Source organism: Rosa chinensis, chromosome 4 (assembly GCF_002994745.2).
Source record: "Rosa chinensis cultivar Old Blush chromosome 4, RchiOBHm-V2, whole genome shotgun sequence".
NCBI classification, from domain to species: domain Eukaryota; kingdom Viridiplantae; phylum Streptophyta; class Magnoliopsida; order Rosales; family Rosaceae; genus Rosa; species Rosa chinensis.
In genome coordinates, this window is record NC_037091.1 from 57,923,362 (window position 1) to 57,940,796 (window position 17,435).

The following is a 17,435-nucleotide window of genomic DNA, read 5'->3' on the forward strand; positions in this document are numbered from 1 at the left end:
TCCAATGTGAGATCTTGGGTTTTAATCACAAAAAGCCTCGGTACAATTGGGTGAGATCCACCTACTTATAAGTTATATTTTATTTGTCACTTTTCCAATGTGAGATCTTTCCTCTCCAACACGCCCCCTCACGTGCAACCTAGCGGAAGTAATTGACAAACCGGATTCCACATTGGAAATCGGGTCACAAGTCCCACATTAGAGACTTGACCATTCAAGTAACAATCCAAGGCCCACATCGGACACTTGGCAATAATCCAATCGGAAACTTCCGATGGTCAATTTAATGAACCCAAACTAGGTCCATGATTGGAAAGGAGATTGGTGAATCAATTAATGAATGAACCCAGAATGAACCCAAACTAGGTCCATGATTGGAAAGGAGATTGGTGAATCAATTAATGAATGAACCCATATCTGGGTCCATGATGACGACGTATTGAAGAGCGACCCGCTCTGATACCATGTTAAACAGCGCCAAGCGTGGCCCGTGGCTCGTGGCCCACCATTGTACCGATACTGTCCTAACTTAACCACCCGTTAGGTGTTGGGTTTTAATCACAAAAGGTCTCGGTACAATTGGGTGAGATCCACCCATTTATAAGTTATATTTTATTTGTCACTTTTCCAATGTGGGATCTTTCCTCTCCAACATGTTCATGGCCCCTTCCTTCTTTTCTCATTTATTGCAGTTTTAATTCTCAAAAAAAAAAAAAAAGAGGGTTGTAAACCAGCAATTTTATCCAGAGAAATAAATGTACATAAAGTTAGATCCAGATATTGTTGCAGTATTTTCTTTCTTGATTTGGAATTTGAGAGGTCTTCGGCTCTAAGCAGTTCAGCTCACTTCTACCGTTCAAAGAAAAATAGCATCTTGCCACTTGAAACAGATTATTTTTGTTGGTAATGATAAGACAGTCATAAAATAAAGAGTACATGACAAATAATACACCATAGATTATAAGGGATTACAATGGGAAGCGATTTTCACACCAAAAATTTTCCGTCTTTTCTTTTGGCCATTATGACAGTGTTATAATTTTTTTTTTGTAGTCTAGCAAATAAAGTTTATTTACTTTCACATAATTGTTTAGTTTATCTCGTTTGTCAGATCGGTTTGTAATGTTGCATACTCGTACGTATAGTTGTATAATAATCCTTCCACGCACGTAATGACCAAAAGAGATGTACATATGCTGCATATAAGTGCCAAAACATCAAGTGAGTTCCACTGCAAATACTGAAGCGACAAACATGGAAGAGGGATTATTATTACCAAGAGGCAAAGATCAAGTAGAGCAAAAAAAATGGTCAGGCGGTACAAGTATTCTGACATGGTTTTTGTTCTTCGAAGAAGTGAAGAAGTTGGGATGCATAGCAGGACCTATGGTTGCTGTGATCCTATCCCAGTACTTGTTGCAGATAGTTTCGATGATGATGGTTGGTCATCTCGGTGAGCTAGCTCTCTCTAGCACCGCCATAGCCATCTCTTTAGCCGGGGTCACCGGCTTTAGTCTTTTTGTAAGTCTCATATATCTTCACCTTTTCTTTTCTTTTCTTGCTTAAATCTGTTCATTTCTTGCTTTCATGCATTTTGGAACTGCATTTTTGACGTCAAACAGTTTGCAGAAATGCTAATTAGCCTCCATCACCATCTAACATTGAACATATCAGTTACATACAAGCATCAAGGTCTAGATGATGGTACTTTTTCTATGATTTTAGTATAAATTCGTATACATTATCTGTTGCAATTCATCATTCGTTTATTGATCTTCTTTTTTAAGTTGGAATTTGACATCCCAACTTCGATACAGGCGTGCTAAGATCAATGACTGGAATGTTTAGTATTTGAGTGGAATATATGGCCCATGATTCCTTTAAAATCACAAGGCGATAATGCTGGTATATATGTAGAATGAAAAGCATTAAAAACTTGTCTTTTTAGGGTTCAGGCCCACAGCTGTTGGGTTCTTTGACCTAATGAAGATGGCGGCCAAAGTTTTTGGCTCTACTTCATTTTATTTTCTTGGCCAAAGTTTCCATGTGATATTCTGTTTTTGGCCTAAAATTCTAATTGATTATACAAACCATGTAAGGAAACTGTGTGCAATGAGGATGTGCTATGAAATTACAGATTAAATTCAATAAAAGATGGGCTTCGGGGATTACCAAATTGAACTTGTACTGGTTTTCTGTTAATTACTAAATATATGCTGTAACCTGCTACTTGAACAGTTAGGAATGGCTAGTGCACTTGAAACTTTATGTGGGCAAGCTTATGGAGCTAAGCAGTATCAGAAACTTGGACTTCAAACTTACACTGCTATATTTTCTCTCAACTTAGTTTGTCTACCATTATCTTTGATATGGATATTTATGGCGGATATACTGATCTTCATGGGTCAAGATCCTTCAATTTCTCGTGAAGCTGGCAAATTCACAATTTGGCTTATTCCTGGTCTATTTGCTTATGCAACTCTTCAACCGCTCATTAGATACTTTCAGACACAGAGTTTAGTAATTCCTATGTTCATAAGCTCTTGTGCGACCCTTATGTTCCATATTCCTCTCTGTTGGGTTCTAGTGTTCAAGTCTGGCTTTGATAACTTGGGAGGAGCATTGGCAATCAGCATTTCATATTGGGTGAATGTGATTTTACTTGGAGTATACATGAAGTTTTCTTCTGCATGTTCAAAGACTAGAGCTCCCATTTCTAAGGAGGTATTCCAAGGAACTGGAGAGTTCCTTCGCTTTGCCGTCCCTTCTGCAGTAATGATATGGTAGTTTTACACTCCTTGCATTTATGTTTCCGAAATAAGTTAACACTACATGTTTTCTTTAACTTTTGGCTTCTATAATGTCTCTTTTTATTTGTTTATTTTTTTCTTGATGGTTGTAGCCTTGAGTGGTGGTCATTTGAGCTGCTTATCTTGCTGTCTGGGCTCTTACCAAATCCTGCTCTTGAAACTTCAGTGTTATCTGTATGGTAAGTTTTGTTTTCGTGTCCTGTTCAAAACAACTTTAAACAATTTGTCCAAGTGTGACCCCCATACTAGTAAAGTATTGAGGTGCATAATGTATTCAATGGAAGAATTAATTGATGTTCTAAATTCTCTAATCAAGTTTTGTGGATAGTCTCCAGACCATTTCGACACTATATTCAATACCATATGGATTTGGTGCGGCAGCAAGGTATGTTCAAACACATATATACCATCTCCTCACATATTTTGTACACCATAACATAAAATGCAGTCAAGTTTACTTAATAAGTACCAAGGTATATATCTTGTTTTCTTGGCATTGTGCAGCACTAGAGTTTCAAATGAACTAGGAGCTGGCAACCCTGAAGGTGCTCGTATAGCTACTTTCGCTGCCATGTTTCTTGCAATCACAGAGGCAACTCTAACGACCACAACCCTCTTTTGCTGCCGCCATGTGTTTGGTTACCTCTTCAGCAATGAAGAAGAAGTCATCGATTATGTCAGAACAATGGCTCCTCTAGTTTGCCTGTCTGTTATACTAGACAGCTTGCAAGGGGTCCTTTCAGGTTTATAATGATTTCAGGTTAAGAAATAAGTTATTTCATGTTTCAACTATGTGTTAAATGATCTTACAATAGTTAGATATTCAGGTATTGCTAGAGGCTGTGGGTGGCAGCATATAGGAGCTTACATAAACCTTGGAGCATATTATCTATGTGGGATTCCAGTTGCTGCTACATTGGCTTTCTTGAGTCAACTAAGAGGAAGGGGCCTTTGGATTGGTATACAACTTGGTGCTTTTGTGCAAACCGCTCTGCTTGCTTTTGTAACAACTTGTACAAACTGGGAAATGCAGGTCTGTTCCCAACAATTTATGTTAAACCTTGGCTTCATTTAAACTTTTTAAGAGGATCTTTATATACGTTGATTTTTATTTTTTATTTTTTACAGGCAAGTAAGGCAAGGGAGAGAATATTCGAGGGCAGCTGTGCGGTCAATAGTGGATTGTGCCACTAAGCAGAGATCAATGAATTTCTGATGAGCTTAATTCTAGTTGAACAAAGTATAAAGAAGAAACTTGGTGATGTTAATGAGAAGAATGAGCATTAGCTAGCTTTATCATATGCATCTGTTCTTTTAGGCTCTGAAACATGTGATAACAACTCATTTGAATCTGATTGACATGAACAGGCATCACTATCTGCAATTGAGAGAGACTTGCCGACTGACATTACTGCACCAAAGTGCGTATCAGAATGTACTACTGCTACATCAATCAAGTCCAAGCAATCTCCTTTGCATTGAAAAAATGAAAAGTGTTGCTAGTCGACAATTCAATCATGAAAATGTAGAAACTGCAAACAGTAAAAGTTGATCTGCAAGAAGTATTTCAGTTTTATTTTTATTTTTTTATCTGCACCCATGTGGATCCATTGGTACAAGGAATTTCACAAAAAATATTCAAAGTGCAAAAAAAAGAGGAAAATTATCGTAAAGTGGACGCGTGGATCGCGACCATAATGCCAATATATCATGTGCCTCTTGAAAACTTCCAAATCTGCATACAATCCTATAACGAAGACGCCAAAACATTAACAACAAATCAACAAAACCAAGCTAGAGAAAACAAGTTATAAATTTCTTTCACGTCTCCTTAAAAATCCAATGTCACAAACGAGGTATATTATATATGTACATGATTATTGAGAAAAGTTCCATAAGTGTGACAGGCAGAGTCGTATAGATTTCCCACCATGGAAAAAGGGTGGTTGTTAAAGGAAACAGAGGAGAAGAACAGAGAAGAAGGTGGTTACCAAAGATGTGGTGGGTTTGCTGGAGAAATGAAGAGGTTGGGTTACATAGCAGGGCCTATGGTGGCCGTGAATCTGTCACAGTACTTTCTGCAGATCATTTCGATCATGATGGTTGGTCATTTGGGTCAGCTCTCTCTTTCCAGCACTGCTATTGCCATCTCCTTCTGTGCCGTCTCCGGCTTCAGTCTTATTGTAAGTCCTCCGTTTTCTGTTTCTGGTTTCGCTTTGGCAATTAGGGTCTGTACGTCTATGGTGATTCGTTGCTATTGGTTTCGTTTTCAAATTTATGTTATTCAAATGGTCGAAGACTTGAAGGTTCAACAATGGCAGTAGTACTAGTAATTGTATTTTATTACTGTCTACTTTTTCGTTTTTGTTTAGGGTTCGTCTACTATGCATTGTGCATTACATTAATGTACGTAGATAAGTCATGTATTGGTAGACTGGCTATCTAATCTCGAGCTAGTCTATAACTGTAGGGAGCTGTTATACTACTATAGATCGAGAGTTGGTCGACATGTGATGTACTGATTCGTTAATACCGTGGAACTTTCTTTTCGTTTCCGATAGTTGTTGGTTGTTGTTCACTTGTGTTTACTATAATGAAGAAAAGGCAATGTGGGGTTGAGTTGAGTGAACAAGCACTTGGTAACTATTAATCTGAAAATAAAAGGATCAAATTGGGTTGCCAATCAGTGTCCCAAAATTTGATGCATTTCGTAATTTGTACATGCTGAGCAGTTCGGGATGGCCTGTGCACTCGAAACTCTCTCCGGGCAAGCATATGGAGCTCAGCAGTATCGACAGCTAGGACTTCATATAAGCACTGCTATCTTCTCTCTAATGCTAGTTTGTCTCCCTCTGTCTCTTGTGTGGATCTACATGGAGAAGATACTAATGTTGTTGGGCCAAGACCCTCTAATTTCGCATGAAGCGGGTAAGTTTGCAAGGATGCTCTTACCTGCACTCTATGCTTATGCAGCTCTTCAGCCACTTTGTAAATATCTCCAGACACAAAGCTTAATCGTTCCATTGCTTTTAAGCTCTTGCGCCTCTGTGTGTTTCCATGTACTTGTCTGCTGGGTTTTGGTGTTCAAGTCTGGACTAGGAAACCTTGGAGCAGCTTTAGCCATTGGTATGTCTTATTGGTTGAATGTGGTTCTGCTCGTACTATATGTGAAGTACTCCAGCGCCTGTGCACATACCAGGTTTCAAATTTCTTTTGAAGTATTTCAAGGCATTGGAGAGTTCTTACGTTTTGCTATTCCATCTGCTGTTATGATTTGGTAACCTTCTTCTTGCTAAATTGAAACATTTCAGGTTTTCTTTTCTAGCACTGACCCTAGGAATTTGATTTCTCATTGATGCTTGTAGCCTTGAATGGTGGTCATTTGAGCTCCTTACCTTGATGGCTGGTTTTCTACCAAATCCGGAGCTTGAAACATCAGTTTTATCTGTTTGGTATGTTGAAATATTGTTAGTGGTAATAATAACAACTTTAATGTGATCTCATCAGTAACAATTTTCACTTTCTGAGCAGTTTGTCAACTATCTCATCACTGTATACAATTCCAGAAGCACTTGGTGCCGCAGTAAGGTGTGTTCCAAAAGACAGGAATCTACAACATAAAACTGATTTCTAGTTTTATCTTCTTCTTTTATGTTCTGATAATTTGTTATTTCATGGGGTATAGTACTAGAGTTTCAAATGAACTTGGAGCTGGGAATCCACAAGCAGCTCGATTAGCTGTTGTTGCTTCTATGTTCCTAACCGTCTCAGAGTCAGTCATTATAAGCTCAACCGTCTTTGCCAGTCGATCTGTTTTTGGCTCCATTTTCAGCAATGAGAAGGAAGTTGTGGATTATGTCACTTCCATTGCTCCTCTGGTTTGTCTATCAGTTATAACAGACAGCTTACATGCGGTTCTTTCTGGTTAGTTGTATTTCTTCCACAGTTTTGTTAGTGCATCTTCAAACTATATATTAATATCTGTGCAGCTCAAAGTGTTCTCTTCTTTTCTTTTGTTTGAGTTCAGGTATTGCTAGGGGATCTGGTTGGCAGGACTTGGCAATGTATGTCAACCTCGGAGCTTACTATCTTGTTGGGATTCCGGTTGCTGCCACATTGGGTTTCTGGTTCGACTTCAGAGGAAGAGGCCTTTGGATTGGAATACTAGTCGGTTCTTTTCTGCAAGCAGCCCTTTATTCTATCATAACAAGTTGTACGAACTGGGAAGAAAAGGTAAGGCCATCTCTACTTTTTGTTCTTTCAAACCTACGATTTTAATCATTATGTGTGCTACTGTATTTCGAAGAAACTAACTGAGAAATGAAGCAATTTGTTATCTAAAGTTGGTCTGCTTTTAATATCAAATGGTTTAGTTTCAGATCATTTATATTTCTGTACGTTTCTGATGGAAACTTGTATCATTCTTTTTGTAATGAGACCTTCTCTTTCTCCTGTACTGTTTTTAAAAATGTCAGGCAAAGAAGGCGAGGGAGAGGATATTCGAGGAAACAGCTTTAGTAAGATAGCAGCATTTCCTTTGTTTTTTCAGCACCTAGGCTTCTGTGATACAGGTGATGCTTTAGGGAGCATGCAAAACTATTGCCAATTGACATTCAGAGATTGCATTGAAGCATAGAAGTATCTCTTTCGGCACCTTTATTGATCTGACACGTACTAATCTGGTTGAGATACACACATTGGTGAAGTTTTTGGGTTGATATGACACATAAGGGGATTAAGTACTCAATACATTGCTCCTCCTTCTGTTGCATGCCCTTTCTCCTTGAGGTGGACATGGGCATCATGTAATTTTGTAAGCCTCAGTGGTCAACTGAAGGAAAATTAGTCAAGTATTTTTCCCCCCTTGAATGCTTAGATCAAAGTTGGGAGTTCGAACTTGATTAATACGAGTCGCAGCTAGCCAACTGATTTGGCCCTCTCAAGTTTTAAGTAGTATACAAGCCTCAAAGGCAGTAGAAAAATGACTATTGTTTCAACTTTTAGGGTGAAAAAATGGCTTCTTGTTTTTTCCTGCAGGGTCGACCATGTCATTGCATGGCCCCTCCCAACGTGCCAAATGAAAAATCTCATTTCTATTAAAATTGATATATTTCTTAACTCATCATTTGTATCTTTATATTGTGTTCCAATTAACGAAATATCAAAATTTCTATTTATGGTATGCTTTACATATGAGGCTTTTATTTATTTGAAAAATGATCAAGAGGCCCATTTAAATGTGGTTTGGACATTTGGGATAACGGAAGGGGCCGAATCGGGTCAGTGACTCGGTGTATTCAATTAACTTCGTCCTTCTTTTTCATAAAACCCCAAACCCTGAGAGCTCTAGCTGTTTCAGCAGTAGCACCAATTCCTCCTCCGCAGAAATGGGTAGAGCCGAGAAAGAGCAACTGAACCGAACTCTGAACCAGCACCTCAACACTGTCCATGAAATCTTAGAGGTTTAATTCTTGTTTTCCTTCCTTTTTTTTTTGGTTTTAGATTTGGTGGTGATGATAATGATGTGGGTTTTTGCTTGTTTAAATCAATGGAAACAGGTGTTGGATCAAAACCCACCTTCTACACTTGAGAAGGTGAGCTGGGAAGAGGTCGTCCAGATGGGTAACCAAGTCTCCAAACAAGCCACCATTGGTATTTTTCTTTCTTTCTTGCCCCTAATCTTCAAGTAATTAATTTTGTTATTACTAGTATTAGTTTTCTATGATATTCCGTGATAAATGTTCGTGTAGAAGTCCAACATAGCTGAGCCCAGAAGAATCTGTAATGTATTTTGTGAATTTCCTGTGTTGTTGCACACCTCATGCTTTCAAATTTCCCTACTAGTTGATTATTAGTAATTTTCGTTGTGCCAATTCGAAAATTTGAGCATTCTGTTTCTACCCAAACAATTGCAAGACCTTGATATTCTAATTATGTTTTGAACTTATTGATTATCTGGTTGTAGACTTGTAGGAGTAAATAAAAAATTAACAATCAGTTGTCAGCAGCTTTCTAAATGTTGAAATCCTTCAAATGACGAATTTTCCACATGCATAGAAGAAAAGTGAAAAGATGATGCCTGTGTGTCACCAGGAAATGCATGTTGGAGGAGATCCGACCTTTATGTTTTGGTCTATCCTGGTTTCAATTTGCTGTTCAGTTGCAGTGGTCCTTCTACCGTGTGGTATAGTTGCCATGTGTTCAAGTAATCTAATGTGACTTCTGTTCATTATACAGTTGGAATGATTTGGAGTGGAGAAAGAGTAGAAGCTAGAGTGCTTGAAGAAAACATGACTGCCTACTTTAATATGCTACAAGGTTTTCTTCTTCTTTCACATGGGAGTATGGTTGGTGCAGGGCCTACTCTTTCTTCTTGTGTCCACGCATCTGTAAAGCAAGTTGTTGACTCCAGTTTTAAGTTGATGAAGGAATCTATCTCGTTGTATGGTAATCTCCCTCTCTCTGTCTCAGAGCACAGGCACCCAAAACTCATCTATACTCACACACTCACACAATTAGTCTTTAATACCAGCACATGCATTGGCTGAGGATGTGCAATTTGATTTGTGGAATATGTATTTATATGAACAATTTTTCTTGGCATATCTTGTCCTTGAGCACTTCATTTCTAGTTAGTTTCACTTATTGTTTATCTCAATAGTCTATGGTGTATGATCATGAACCTCATTCTAGAGTCAGGCTATGTGTAGGAGACTGCAAGTCTAGTTAATCCTTATATTAATGGCTAATGAAGGTCCCAATTTTTCTTATAAATCTGTACACCATTCTGGTCCTTTGCTTCTATTTGACTGAATTTATTGGAGTTGAACAGTATTGATTGGAATATGCTACAGAAAATGTATCCTTATCTTCACTTTGAATGCACACTTGCAGGAGCAGTGAATAAAGACTGGAAACTGTCGATTCCACAGTTGGCTGGTGCAGTATGGGAAGCCTGTTCTGCTCTTAAGAAGACCCCTGCCACAAATGTCACAGCAATTGGGCGAGCAATGACGCAGGTTGCCGTCAGCATGAAAGATGTACTTCGTGAGATGAAGGAGCTTAAGCCGGCTACTGACCCAACAGAAGATGAGACTGAAGCAGAAATTGAGCCCCATGATGATGAAACTTCGAGTGATAGTGATCTGGGAAATGACTTGTCACCTGAAGAGATGAAAGTTGCTGAGCTAGCAATTCCAGCCGTGTCTGAGACTCTTGTAGTGATAAAGGAACTAATTCGTGCCATCACAAGTTTGCTTAAACGGGAAAGTCCAAATGACAGTAGTCTTGTGGATTCTCTGGAGAAACTGTTGAAGATGTGTCAAGGAATTGGAGAACAGATAGATGAGCTTGGAGCTTGTCTCTACCCCCCGCAAGAGGTTCCCACTATCAAGGCAGTATTGGAGAAAATGTCGAGCCTTACTGATGACATGAAAGCTGAATTACAGAGTCTTCAAGAAAATTTGGAAGCTTTTTGTCAGGCATGCGATTGTTTGAAGGGTTCATTGAGACAGCTTGAATCTGCACTAGACCATCCAACAGTTATTGGTTTAGAAACCAGAGTGCAGCAGATTGATTTGAACAATTGGGGAGGAGAAAACGCGAGTGATTATTGAAGCAGAACTTTTGTAAGTTTGATTTCCAATTAAAGGAAATGGTTCTTGTAATGGCTCGTGTTTCAACAGTTGAACTATATGATTGTCTTCTGTTAGTATAATAGGATTGTTTATATCAGCTAAAATTTTGAAATCAACCCAGTTGTGTACTGAAGAAAAGTTTGTTCCACCTCTTGCACAATGATTAGCAAAATCATGTAACTGATACGGGTCATTCACCCTTTAATAGACATCATATTTATGTTACATCTTGTGGTAAAGTACAGAATCCTTACAAACTGAGTATACAGGCACTACAAACAAATTTTGTGCATTTAAGCAGTATGGGTTATGTTTCATCGGCCAGTGAGCTTCACCACCCAGGCACCACCCAAGTAAAGACCAAGAAGGGGTGCTGCTAGAAGAACCTGCGTGAGTGGATCGGTTGATGGTGTAAGCACGGCAGCTGCCACAACAGCACCAACCACAACATACCTCCAAATTGACAGCATTTGATCTCCTGATACTAGACCAACTTGTCCAAGGAGAACTTGTATGACTGGAACCTGGACATAAGATAAAAGATGAGTTACTTGCATAGTTTCTATTGAAAGATCCACTTCACAGAGCAGAGACCAATATTCAATTCCAATTACTAAGGGATTTCTGGCCAGAATTCATAATGTGATTTAAAAACTGAAGCTTGTTTCTGGGTTGAAGTGTATATTACGGGTAGTGATCAGACTGTGCAAATATCACCTTTAAGCACAATGAATGAATTTGAAAGCATAGTCATTACCTGGAAGGACAAGCCTGTGCTGAACAGTAGCACGAGTACGAATTCAAAGTACTGATCTATGGACCACAATGATTCCACAACACCTTCAGCATAAGTAACAAAAAAATTCAAGGCTGCTGGCACCAAAACGAAATAGGAGAAGCTGATACCAGCATAAAAAAGTACTGATGAGCCTAAAACTATTGGCCCCAGAAACTTTCTCTCGTCTCTTGTTAACCCTGGAAGCACAAAGGCTATGATTTCATAAAGAATGATTGGACTCCCTAAGAGAAGGCCACAATATCCTGACACCTACAGTGCACAATCAAAAGGATTTTCTTGTTACAGTGACTTACTTCATACACAATCAAACTGATAGAGGAAATAACCAAGCTTGCAACTGTAAGCAGGAGCACGACTAGAAAGACTCAATCTAACCTTCAAAGTAGTGAAGAAAAACTCGCCAGGAGCTAGCTGCAGAAACTTTACGCCTTGTGTTTTAACAGGAGCTTCAAGAAACACTATAAGATCTTTCGAAACTGCAAAGCATCCCAACATAGCAACTCCCACTGCTGCAACTGATACAAATACTCTCTGACGCAGCTCTTCAAGATGATCAAATATACTCATCTCTTTATCATCCGGGAGTAGCTCTTGACTCGGATATAGAAAATTGTAAATCGAACTTCCTTCCTCTTCTTTCGACTGATCAACCGCATCTATATTGCACATTCAAAAAACTCCACATCAACTTCTCAACTAAAGACCTTAACATCTTCTTCCTAAGCAAGATAAAGAAAATTTAATTCCACAACCACAGCTCTGAAACTTCACTGTAATGGTAACAAAATCACTATCCTCCTTATCAGTCAGTTACGATTACTCGATAACAAATCTTCCGAGAGTCGAGTTTAAGGCATATTTTGCTTCTTAATGTACTAAAATTACTCTTAAGCTGAAAAGAAATCTCACTTGTTAGTTTCTTCTTCCTCTTCCTTGTGTTAGAGTTAATACAGAAAACTAGAAGGAAAAAAAAATTGTGAGCTTACCAGGCCTATCTTCGACGGCGGAGCCAAACCCAGGCCCAGCAGCAGACTCGTTCTCTCTCAAATCGTCATCAACCGCAGAGCAAACGACGTCGTTCCTCAACCTCCTCCGGCTCCGTAAACCATTAAGCTCCAGTCTCCGCCTCCTCGAGCAGTGCCCTCGAGATTGAACCGGAGCTAGCTGGTTTCTGATTGGGCCGAGCCGCTCGTGGCTGCGATTTGAAATGAAGTGTAAATTGGAAATGGAAGCACAGCTCGTGCTTCCCATCTCAAACTCCGCTTCTTCTTCTTCTAGTTTGTATTAGCTAGCTTTTGCAATTTCAGAAAAGCAACCAAAAAAATGACTGGTCCGCGGTGGCTCAGCTCTCCTTTTCTTCGCCTCACACGACGATAATTTTGGACATTGGATTTTGATTTCCCAGTCCCGTGGCGCATTCTAGCAGACTCTTCCTTTGTTTTTTTACCGAGCGCCGTTGACGTTATCTTCGTTCTGGGCCTCAGAGGAGTGGGCCGTCTAACCTTTAGGCCCACGGATCACGGCCCAAGACTTTTTCTCTTTCTTTTCTGAAAGAAAGAGAAGTGGGCCATGATTGGTGGGCCAAGGAGGTTTGGCCCATTTCTAGTTAACCTACTTAACGCTTTGTTTCCCGCCATTCCTCATTTCCGTTCTGACTCTCAGTTATGGGGCGAGAAAGTCCGGCGGAAAAAGCCCTAATTCTTCTGAGGACCAGACTCTGTGACCCGAATTTCATTTTCCGGCCGCTCTGTGAATCTTCCGACTCAAATTACAGGTGGGATTGTCTCCGTTTTGCTTCGAAACGCATTCTTTTGACTCTAATCTTATAGGCTCATTGTATAAAGCAATATTTGAAGCAAGGTTCTTTTTTGGTCTGTTTCAGCAAGCTGAAGTTCTTAGTGTCGAGTTCGATTACCGAGGCGTGCAATAACTCTATCCTGCTTCTGGGTCCTCGTGGTTCTGGAAAAATTGCCGTATGCCCAAATTTTCCATTGTATTTGTTTTAATCCCTTTTATGATTGAGTAGTTAAGATGAGTTATTGTTGTGTTTTAGGTATTGGATCTTGTGATCAGTGATTTATTACAAGAGTATCCTGATACCATTACAGTGGTATGCTTATTTCACTTTTCTTTTGTCTTAATTTTCTTTGATTTTTCATGGTTTATTTGGCGATTGGATATACTAGTGTGGATTTTGATTTGCAGTGGATTGTGTTGCAGATTAGGTTGAGTGGCCTTTTGCATAGCGATGAGAATTGTGCGTTAAAGGTTGAGGATTCTGTCTTTTTTAATTCTTTTCTCACCCAATTAATACTCTAGCCAGTTTAGTTTCCATCTTGTTTTGTTTTATTGTCGCATTAGTTTCCTGACTTTGTTTTCAACATTACAGAATTCTTGCTTAGTTCCATTGTTACTTTTCATAATGGTTAAAGAGCTTTTAGAACAAAACAGTCCCTGTTTGAAGTTATAAAGTTCTATGATATGCTATAATCTATACACTTGATCGTACAAATATGTTAGTATGAAGTTCTGATTACTGCATCAGGACATTTCTATACTGTAAGATCATTGTCTTGTTTGTTTGTCTAATATGATTTTTTGTTATTCAGGAAATTTCTAGACAGCTATGTACGGAGCATCAGTTGTTGTTTTCAAAAATGGTAACATGCATGTTTATCTGTCCACTTTGAAGGAAGTTTACTTCCACAAACTTACAGTTCCTTGATGTTGTGATGACTTTTATAGGCATCATTTGATGAGAACTCCCAGTTTCTGATAGCCATGTTACGGTACGTGTATAAGGTTTTCCTGATGTGATTATCATCAAATGGTTAGACGCTCTGATGGATCTTATCTCTGATGATTAGGGAATGCGGGTTGGCACATAAAACAATCATTTTTGTGCTGGATGAGTTTGACTTATTTGCTCTGGTAAGATCTCATCATCCTATCCCCATTTGCTTTTTCTGAAGGCTAGCAGATTGTCATTGCTCATAGTTTGACTTTTTCTCTATTTTTCCTTTCTTTTCTGTAACATTTACAATGGGTAAAAGCTTTCTTTTACGTGGCCAGATTCTAAAAACTTTTGGAGATGAAAAGGCATCATCATGTTTTGAACTAGAAGCAATGTAAAATGCTATTAATTAACAGGTTTTAAAGGTGTTAAAGGTGTCATTAGTGTTGTTGGAAACCTGTTTAATTAACAGTAAAAAAAGCTTTGGACTGCAGAATCAGTAGTATGAGGAGAGAGAATCTAGATTAGTTGCAAGCGTATCTGGGGAGGAAACTTCCATAAAACTGCAGGAAAGTGTATTTTCATGAAGGAGAAATCAAGCTATTTATCTATCTCTTGAGGTAAAGTTTTATGTAGCATAAAATATAAAGAAAAAGTGACAATCTTTGGTCTACAGAGATAAAATGTAGGAAAGTCATGGAAAAGACAAAATTATCACCTAAAGCAAAGCTTTGCCTGTCCATTATCCCTATATTGGAGCTTTGCTGAAGGGGTTTGCTTGTCAATAGCACACCCAACTTATCTTTTCAAAATTTTGACCATGGTTGAGTGTTTTTGATTGAAGTGTCTACAATGAAGAGTAAGAAAATCATTTGCTATGTGCATATTGTTCTGGCATATATTGGATAAGAAATGTTCATACATATGCTACACATACATTCCTTAAAGAGGCTCTTTTGGGATGCTCATCAATATACATTATGAGTATGTGTGATGCTTGATGTGATTTTTGACCTATGTTGCCTCTAAGCATGGGCTGATTCATGCCCTGGACAGTTTTATAAGTTTAGGGGCATATGAAATTCATTAATGTATTTGTTACATTTGAATTCAGTGGCTGTAAAAATGAAAACTGTGACTCGGATGCTACTCTTCATTTCTGTCTTTTGCAGGGAAAACAGCGATTACTTTATAATTTGCTTGATGCACTGCAGTCAGTGACATCTCAAGCTGTTGTTATTGGTGTCAGTTGCCGACTGGTATGCTTGATCTCTTCCTGGTCAACATTTGTTGTCATGAATGTGAATGCCTATCACTATTATTTCAGATTCCTGTAAATTACATTCTAAACAAGATGTAAAATGGCTGCCATTGTTTGGATAATTATCAATGAATTGGATTCAGACCAGCGAGTGATGAAATACTTTGCCATGCAGGATGCGGATCAGCTTTTGGAAAAAGAGTAATATCTCGATTTTCAAATAGAAAGCTTTTGTTTCTTCCTCCCTCTAAGGAAGACATACAGCGGTAAAATCACTATCTTCTGACTATGGTACCTGTGCGGTTTTTCCTCAAATATTTATAATTCCAGTGTAGTTCCTGTTTATATTTACTTTATGCTCTAATGATGCAGATTGTTGGAGCACATTTTATTATTGCCAACAGACTCGGGCCTTCCTACAGACTATGTTGTTGAGTTCAACACGAAACTTCAAGTATCCTTTTCGGACTGAGATAATTCGGAATATGAGAGTATTACACATGGATTTGATTTTACAGCGTTCTAGAAGTTGATCTAGGCTATGTAAAGTCCTTGACATTTTACAGAACATATTGGCTGATGAGAGGTTCGAAGAGATTATAAACACATATCTAAATATTGATTCCACCATCAAAGATTTCTTGAGATATCTGTAAGTATATTAATTCTTGCATCTTGAAAGAGTTGAATGGATATATTGCTTTTAATCTTATTCATCAGCATTCATACTCACTGTTCATAGAACATGCCACTAGATTCCGTTCTGTTTCTAATATGGACTTGCAATCTGGAATGCTGTTGCTTGAAAACTTCAAAACTGCACTTTCCAATATCCAAAGGCATCCAAAGATGGAATGCATAAAAGGTGTGAGCATTTAATTGCTTTTTCTATGAGATTGCTATTGTGGATTTCAACATCTGTATCCTTTTTCCATCCATGTCCATAGTTTCTGTCTCTTTACTTATGACAATGAATTATTCCAAGCAGATTGTTCAATATTGGAACTTTACATTTTGGTATGCATGAAGAGGTTGGAAGTTAAAGAGCACAACTCATACAATTTCACAACTGTAATGAAAGGTAAATTTCAGCTCTTGTTTTATGTTTACTATTAGTAAGTTTTTGTTTACATGTTTGGCATGTTTGGCATGTGTGACAGAGTACAAAAGCGTACATGATTCGTTCCAGACATCTGACTATTATGCGAAGAATGTGTGCTTACGGGTATGGATTGCTCCTTAAATTGAGTTCATAAGAAATCCTACTCTGGTGAATCAATTCAACAGTATTTTCATTTTTCTCATCTCTGCAGGCATTTGAACACCTTCTGCAACGTGGACTGATTGAATTTATAGACAACAGAGGGCAAAACCAGTCTGTTGAATATCGTCCGGTGAAACTTTTAATCTCATTTCATCAACTACATCAGGGCCTGAAATCATATCGTTCGTGTCCTGTAAGTTACTGCTGGTATATTGTGTCTTTGTGTGTGCATGTGCTTGCATTTTTCTAGTTTGTTGCAAGTTTTTGAAGGAGATTGAACACAAAACCTACGCTATTTCTAACCTAACCCTCTTTTCTTTCGGTATCATTGAACTTAAGGTATACCAGTCACTTGGGTTTCATGAGTTGTGAAAGTGATTGGGGTCATCGTTGTGTTTGTGTTGACAGGCCATTCTTCAGAAAATAATGGATCGTGAAAAATAAAGTGGCTGGTGGGTGGCCAACGTGGCTGGTTAGCTGCTTCGTGCTTGTGATGATTAGAGAGGGCATGTGAATTCTAGCATTTAGTTTCATTTAATTTTTAGTTGCTATACTAAATGTATGGGTGTAACTCAATGAGACATTGAGCTCTATGAGAGTTGGACTTGTTAATGTAAGTTACTACAAAATGCAACTCAGTGAATTATATTCATAGTTGAATTGCATTCTGGATCCCATTCAGGCAGTGGAGCTATATAAAAGCCAAATGCCACTTTCTCCAACGAATGGCACAGCCTTTTCATGTGGACTTATCAAGTGCTTGTTAAATTATTTTTGGTACCAAATAATTCATAGAACTGATTTCCATGAGGTTGTAATTTTTTCTTTTTCTTTTACCACCCCCCATTGATTTGTATTAAAGCAAGACATTATGGCTAATTCTGAGTAGAATAAAAACTTATTTCATAATTTCTTTAGTCAGTTACTAAC

The 17,435-nt window shown here is 38.4% G+C and overlaps 5 protein-coding genes across 8 annotated transcripts; 4 read left to right on the plus strand and 1 right to left on the minus strand.

Moving 5' to 3' along the window:
- The first annotated feature begins 1,140 nt into the window (after positions 1–1,140).
- LOC112196036 (protein DETOXIFICATION 12) lies at positions 1,141–4,360 on the plus strand. Of its 2 annotated transcripts, XM_024336306.2 has the most exons (8): positions 1,141–1,521; positions 2,239–2,783; positions 2,903–2,989; positions 3,139–3,195; positions 3,315–3,553; positions 3,638–3,843; positions 3,939–4,050; positions 4,179–4,359. In XM_024336306.2, the coding sequence occupies exons 1-7, from the start codon at positions 1,255–1,257 to the stop codon at positions 4,002–4,004; spliced, it is 1,467 nt and encodes a 488-aa protein (XP_024192074.1). In that variant the 5' UTR covers positions 1,141–1,254; the 3' UTR covers positions 4,005–4,050; positions 4,179–4,359. The 2 variants fall into 2 exon arrangements, with proteins under 2 accessions (XP_024192074.1, XP_024192073.1); XM_024336305.2 differs by having other exon boundaries at positions 3,939–4,360.
- A 212-nt stretch (positions 4,361–4,572) lies between these two features.
- LOC112197099 (protein DETOXIFICATION 14) lies at positions 4,573–7,960 on the plus strand. 3 transcript variants are annotated; one of them, XM_024337666.2, is made up of 7 exons: positions 4,573–4,993; positions 5,543–6,087; positions 6,176–6,262; positions 6,342–6,398; positions 6,496–6,734; positions 6,838–7,043; positions 7,286–7,947. In XM_024337666.2, exons 1-7 carry the CDS (start codon positions 4,742–4,744, stop codon positions 7,334–7,336), a joined length of 1,437 nt encoding a protein of 478 aa, XP_024193434.1. In that variant the 5' UTR covers positions 4,573–4,741; the 3' UTR covers positions 7,337–7,947. The 3 variants fall into 3 exon arrangements, with proteins under 3 accessions (XP_024193434.1, XP_024193435.1, XP_024193436.1); XM_024337667.2 differs by having other exon boundaries at positions 4,855–4,993; positions 5,281–6,087; positions 7,286–7,960; XM_024337668.2 differs by having other exon boundaries at positions 4,864–4,993; positions 5,268–6,087; positions 7,286–7,960.
- Positions 7,961–8,082: 122 nt separating this feature from the next.
- LOC112197101 lies at positions 8,083–10,563 on the plus strand. The gene is made up of 4 exons (XM_024337669.2): positions 8,083–8,272; positions 8,369–8,462; positions 9,048–9,257; positions 9,705–10,563. The coding sequence occupies exons 1-4, from the start codon at positions 8,198–8,200 to the stop codon at positions 10,424–10,426; spliced, it is 1,101 nt and encodes a 366-aa protein (XP_024193437.1). The 5' UTR covers positions 8,083–8,197; the 3' UTR covers positions 10,427–10,563.
- Positions 10,564–10,624: 61 nt separating this feature from the next.
- Positions 10,625–12,654, minus strand: LOC112197102 (sec-independent protein translocase protein TATC, chloroplastic). Its single transcript, XM_024337670.2, has 4 exons — positions 12,233–12,654; positions 11,622–11,902; positions 11,205–11,495; positions 10,625–10,971 (listed from the first exon to the last, which is right to left on the minus strand). The coding sequence occupies exons 1-4, from the start codon at positions 12,495–12,497 to the stop codon at positions 10,762–10,764; spliced, it is 1,047 nt and encodes a 348-aa protein (XP_024193438.1). The 5' UTR covers positions 12,498–12,654; the 3' UTR covers positions 10,625–10,761.
- A 117-nt stretch (positions 12,655–12,771) lies between these two features.
- LOC112199871 (origin of replication complex subunit 4) lies at positions 12,772–17,231 on the plus strand. The gene is given in 17 exon segments (XM_024340845.2): positions 12,772–13,020; positions 13,129–13,219; positions 13,300–13,356; positions 13,467–13,514; positions 13,856–13,906; positions 13,992–14,035; positions 14,114–14,177; positions 15,153–15,239; positions 15,417–15,432; positions 15,435–15,507; positions 15,614–15,695; positions 15,808–15,893; positions 15,997–16,106; positions 16,230–16,322; positions 16,402–16,466; positions 16,555–16,698; positions 16,914–17,231. Coding segments are annotated over 17 exon segments (1,257 nt in total). The 5' UTR covers positions 12,772–12,910; the 3' UTR covers positions 16,950–17,231.
- Positions 17,232–17,435: the final 204 nt, after the last annotated feature.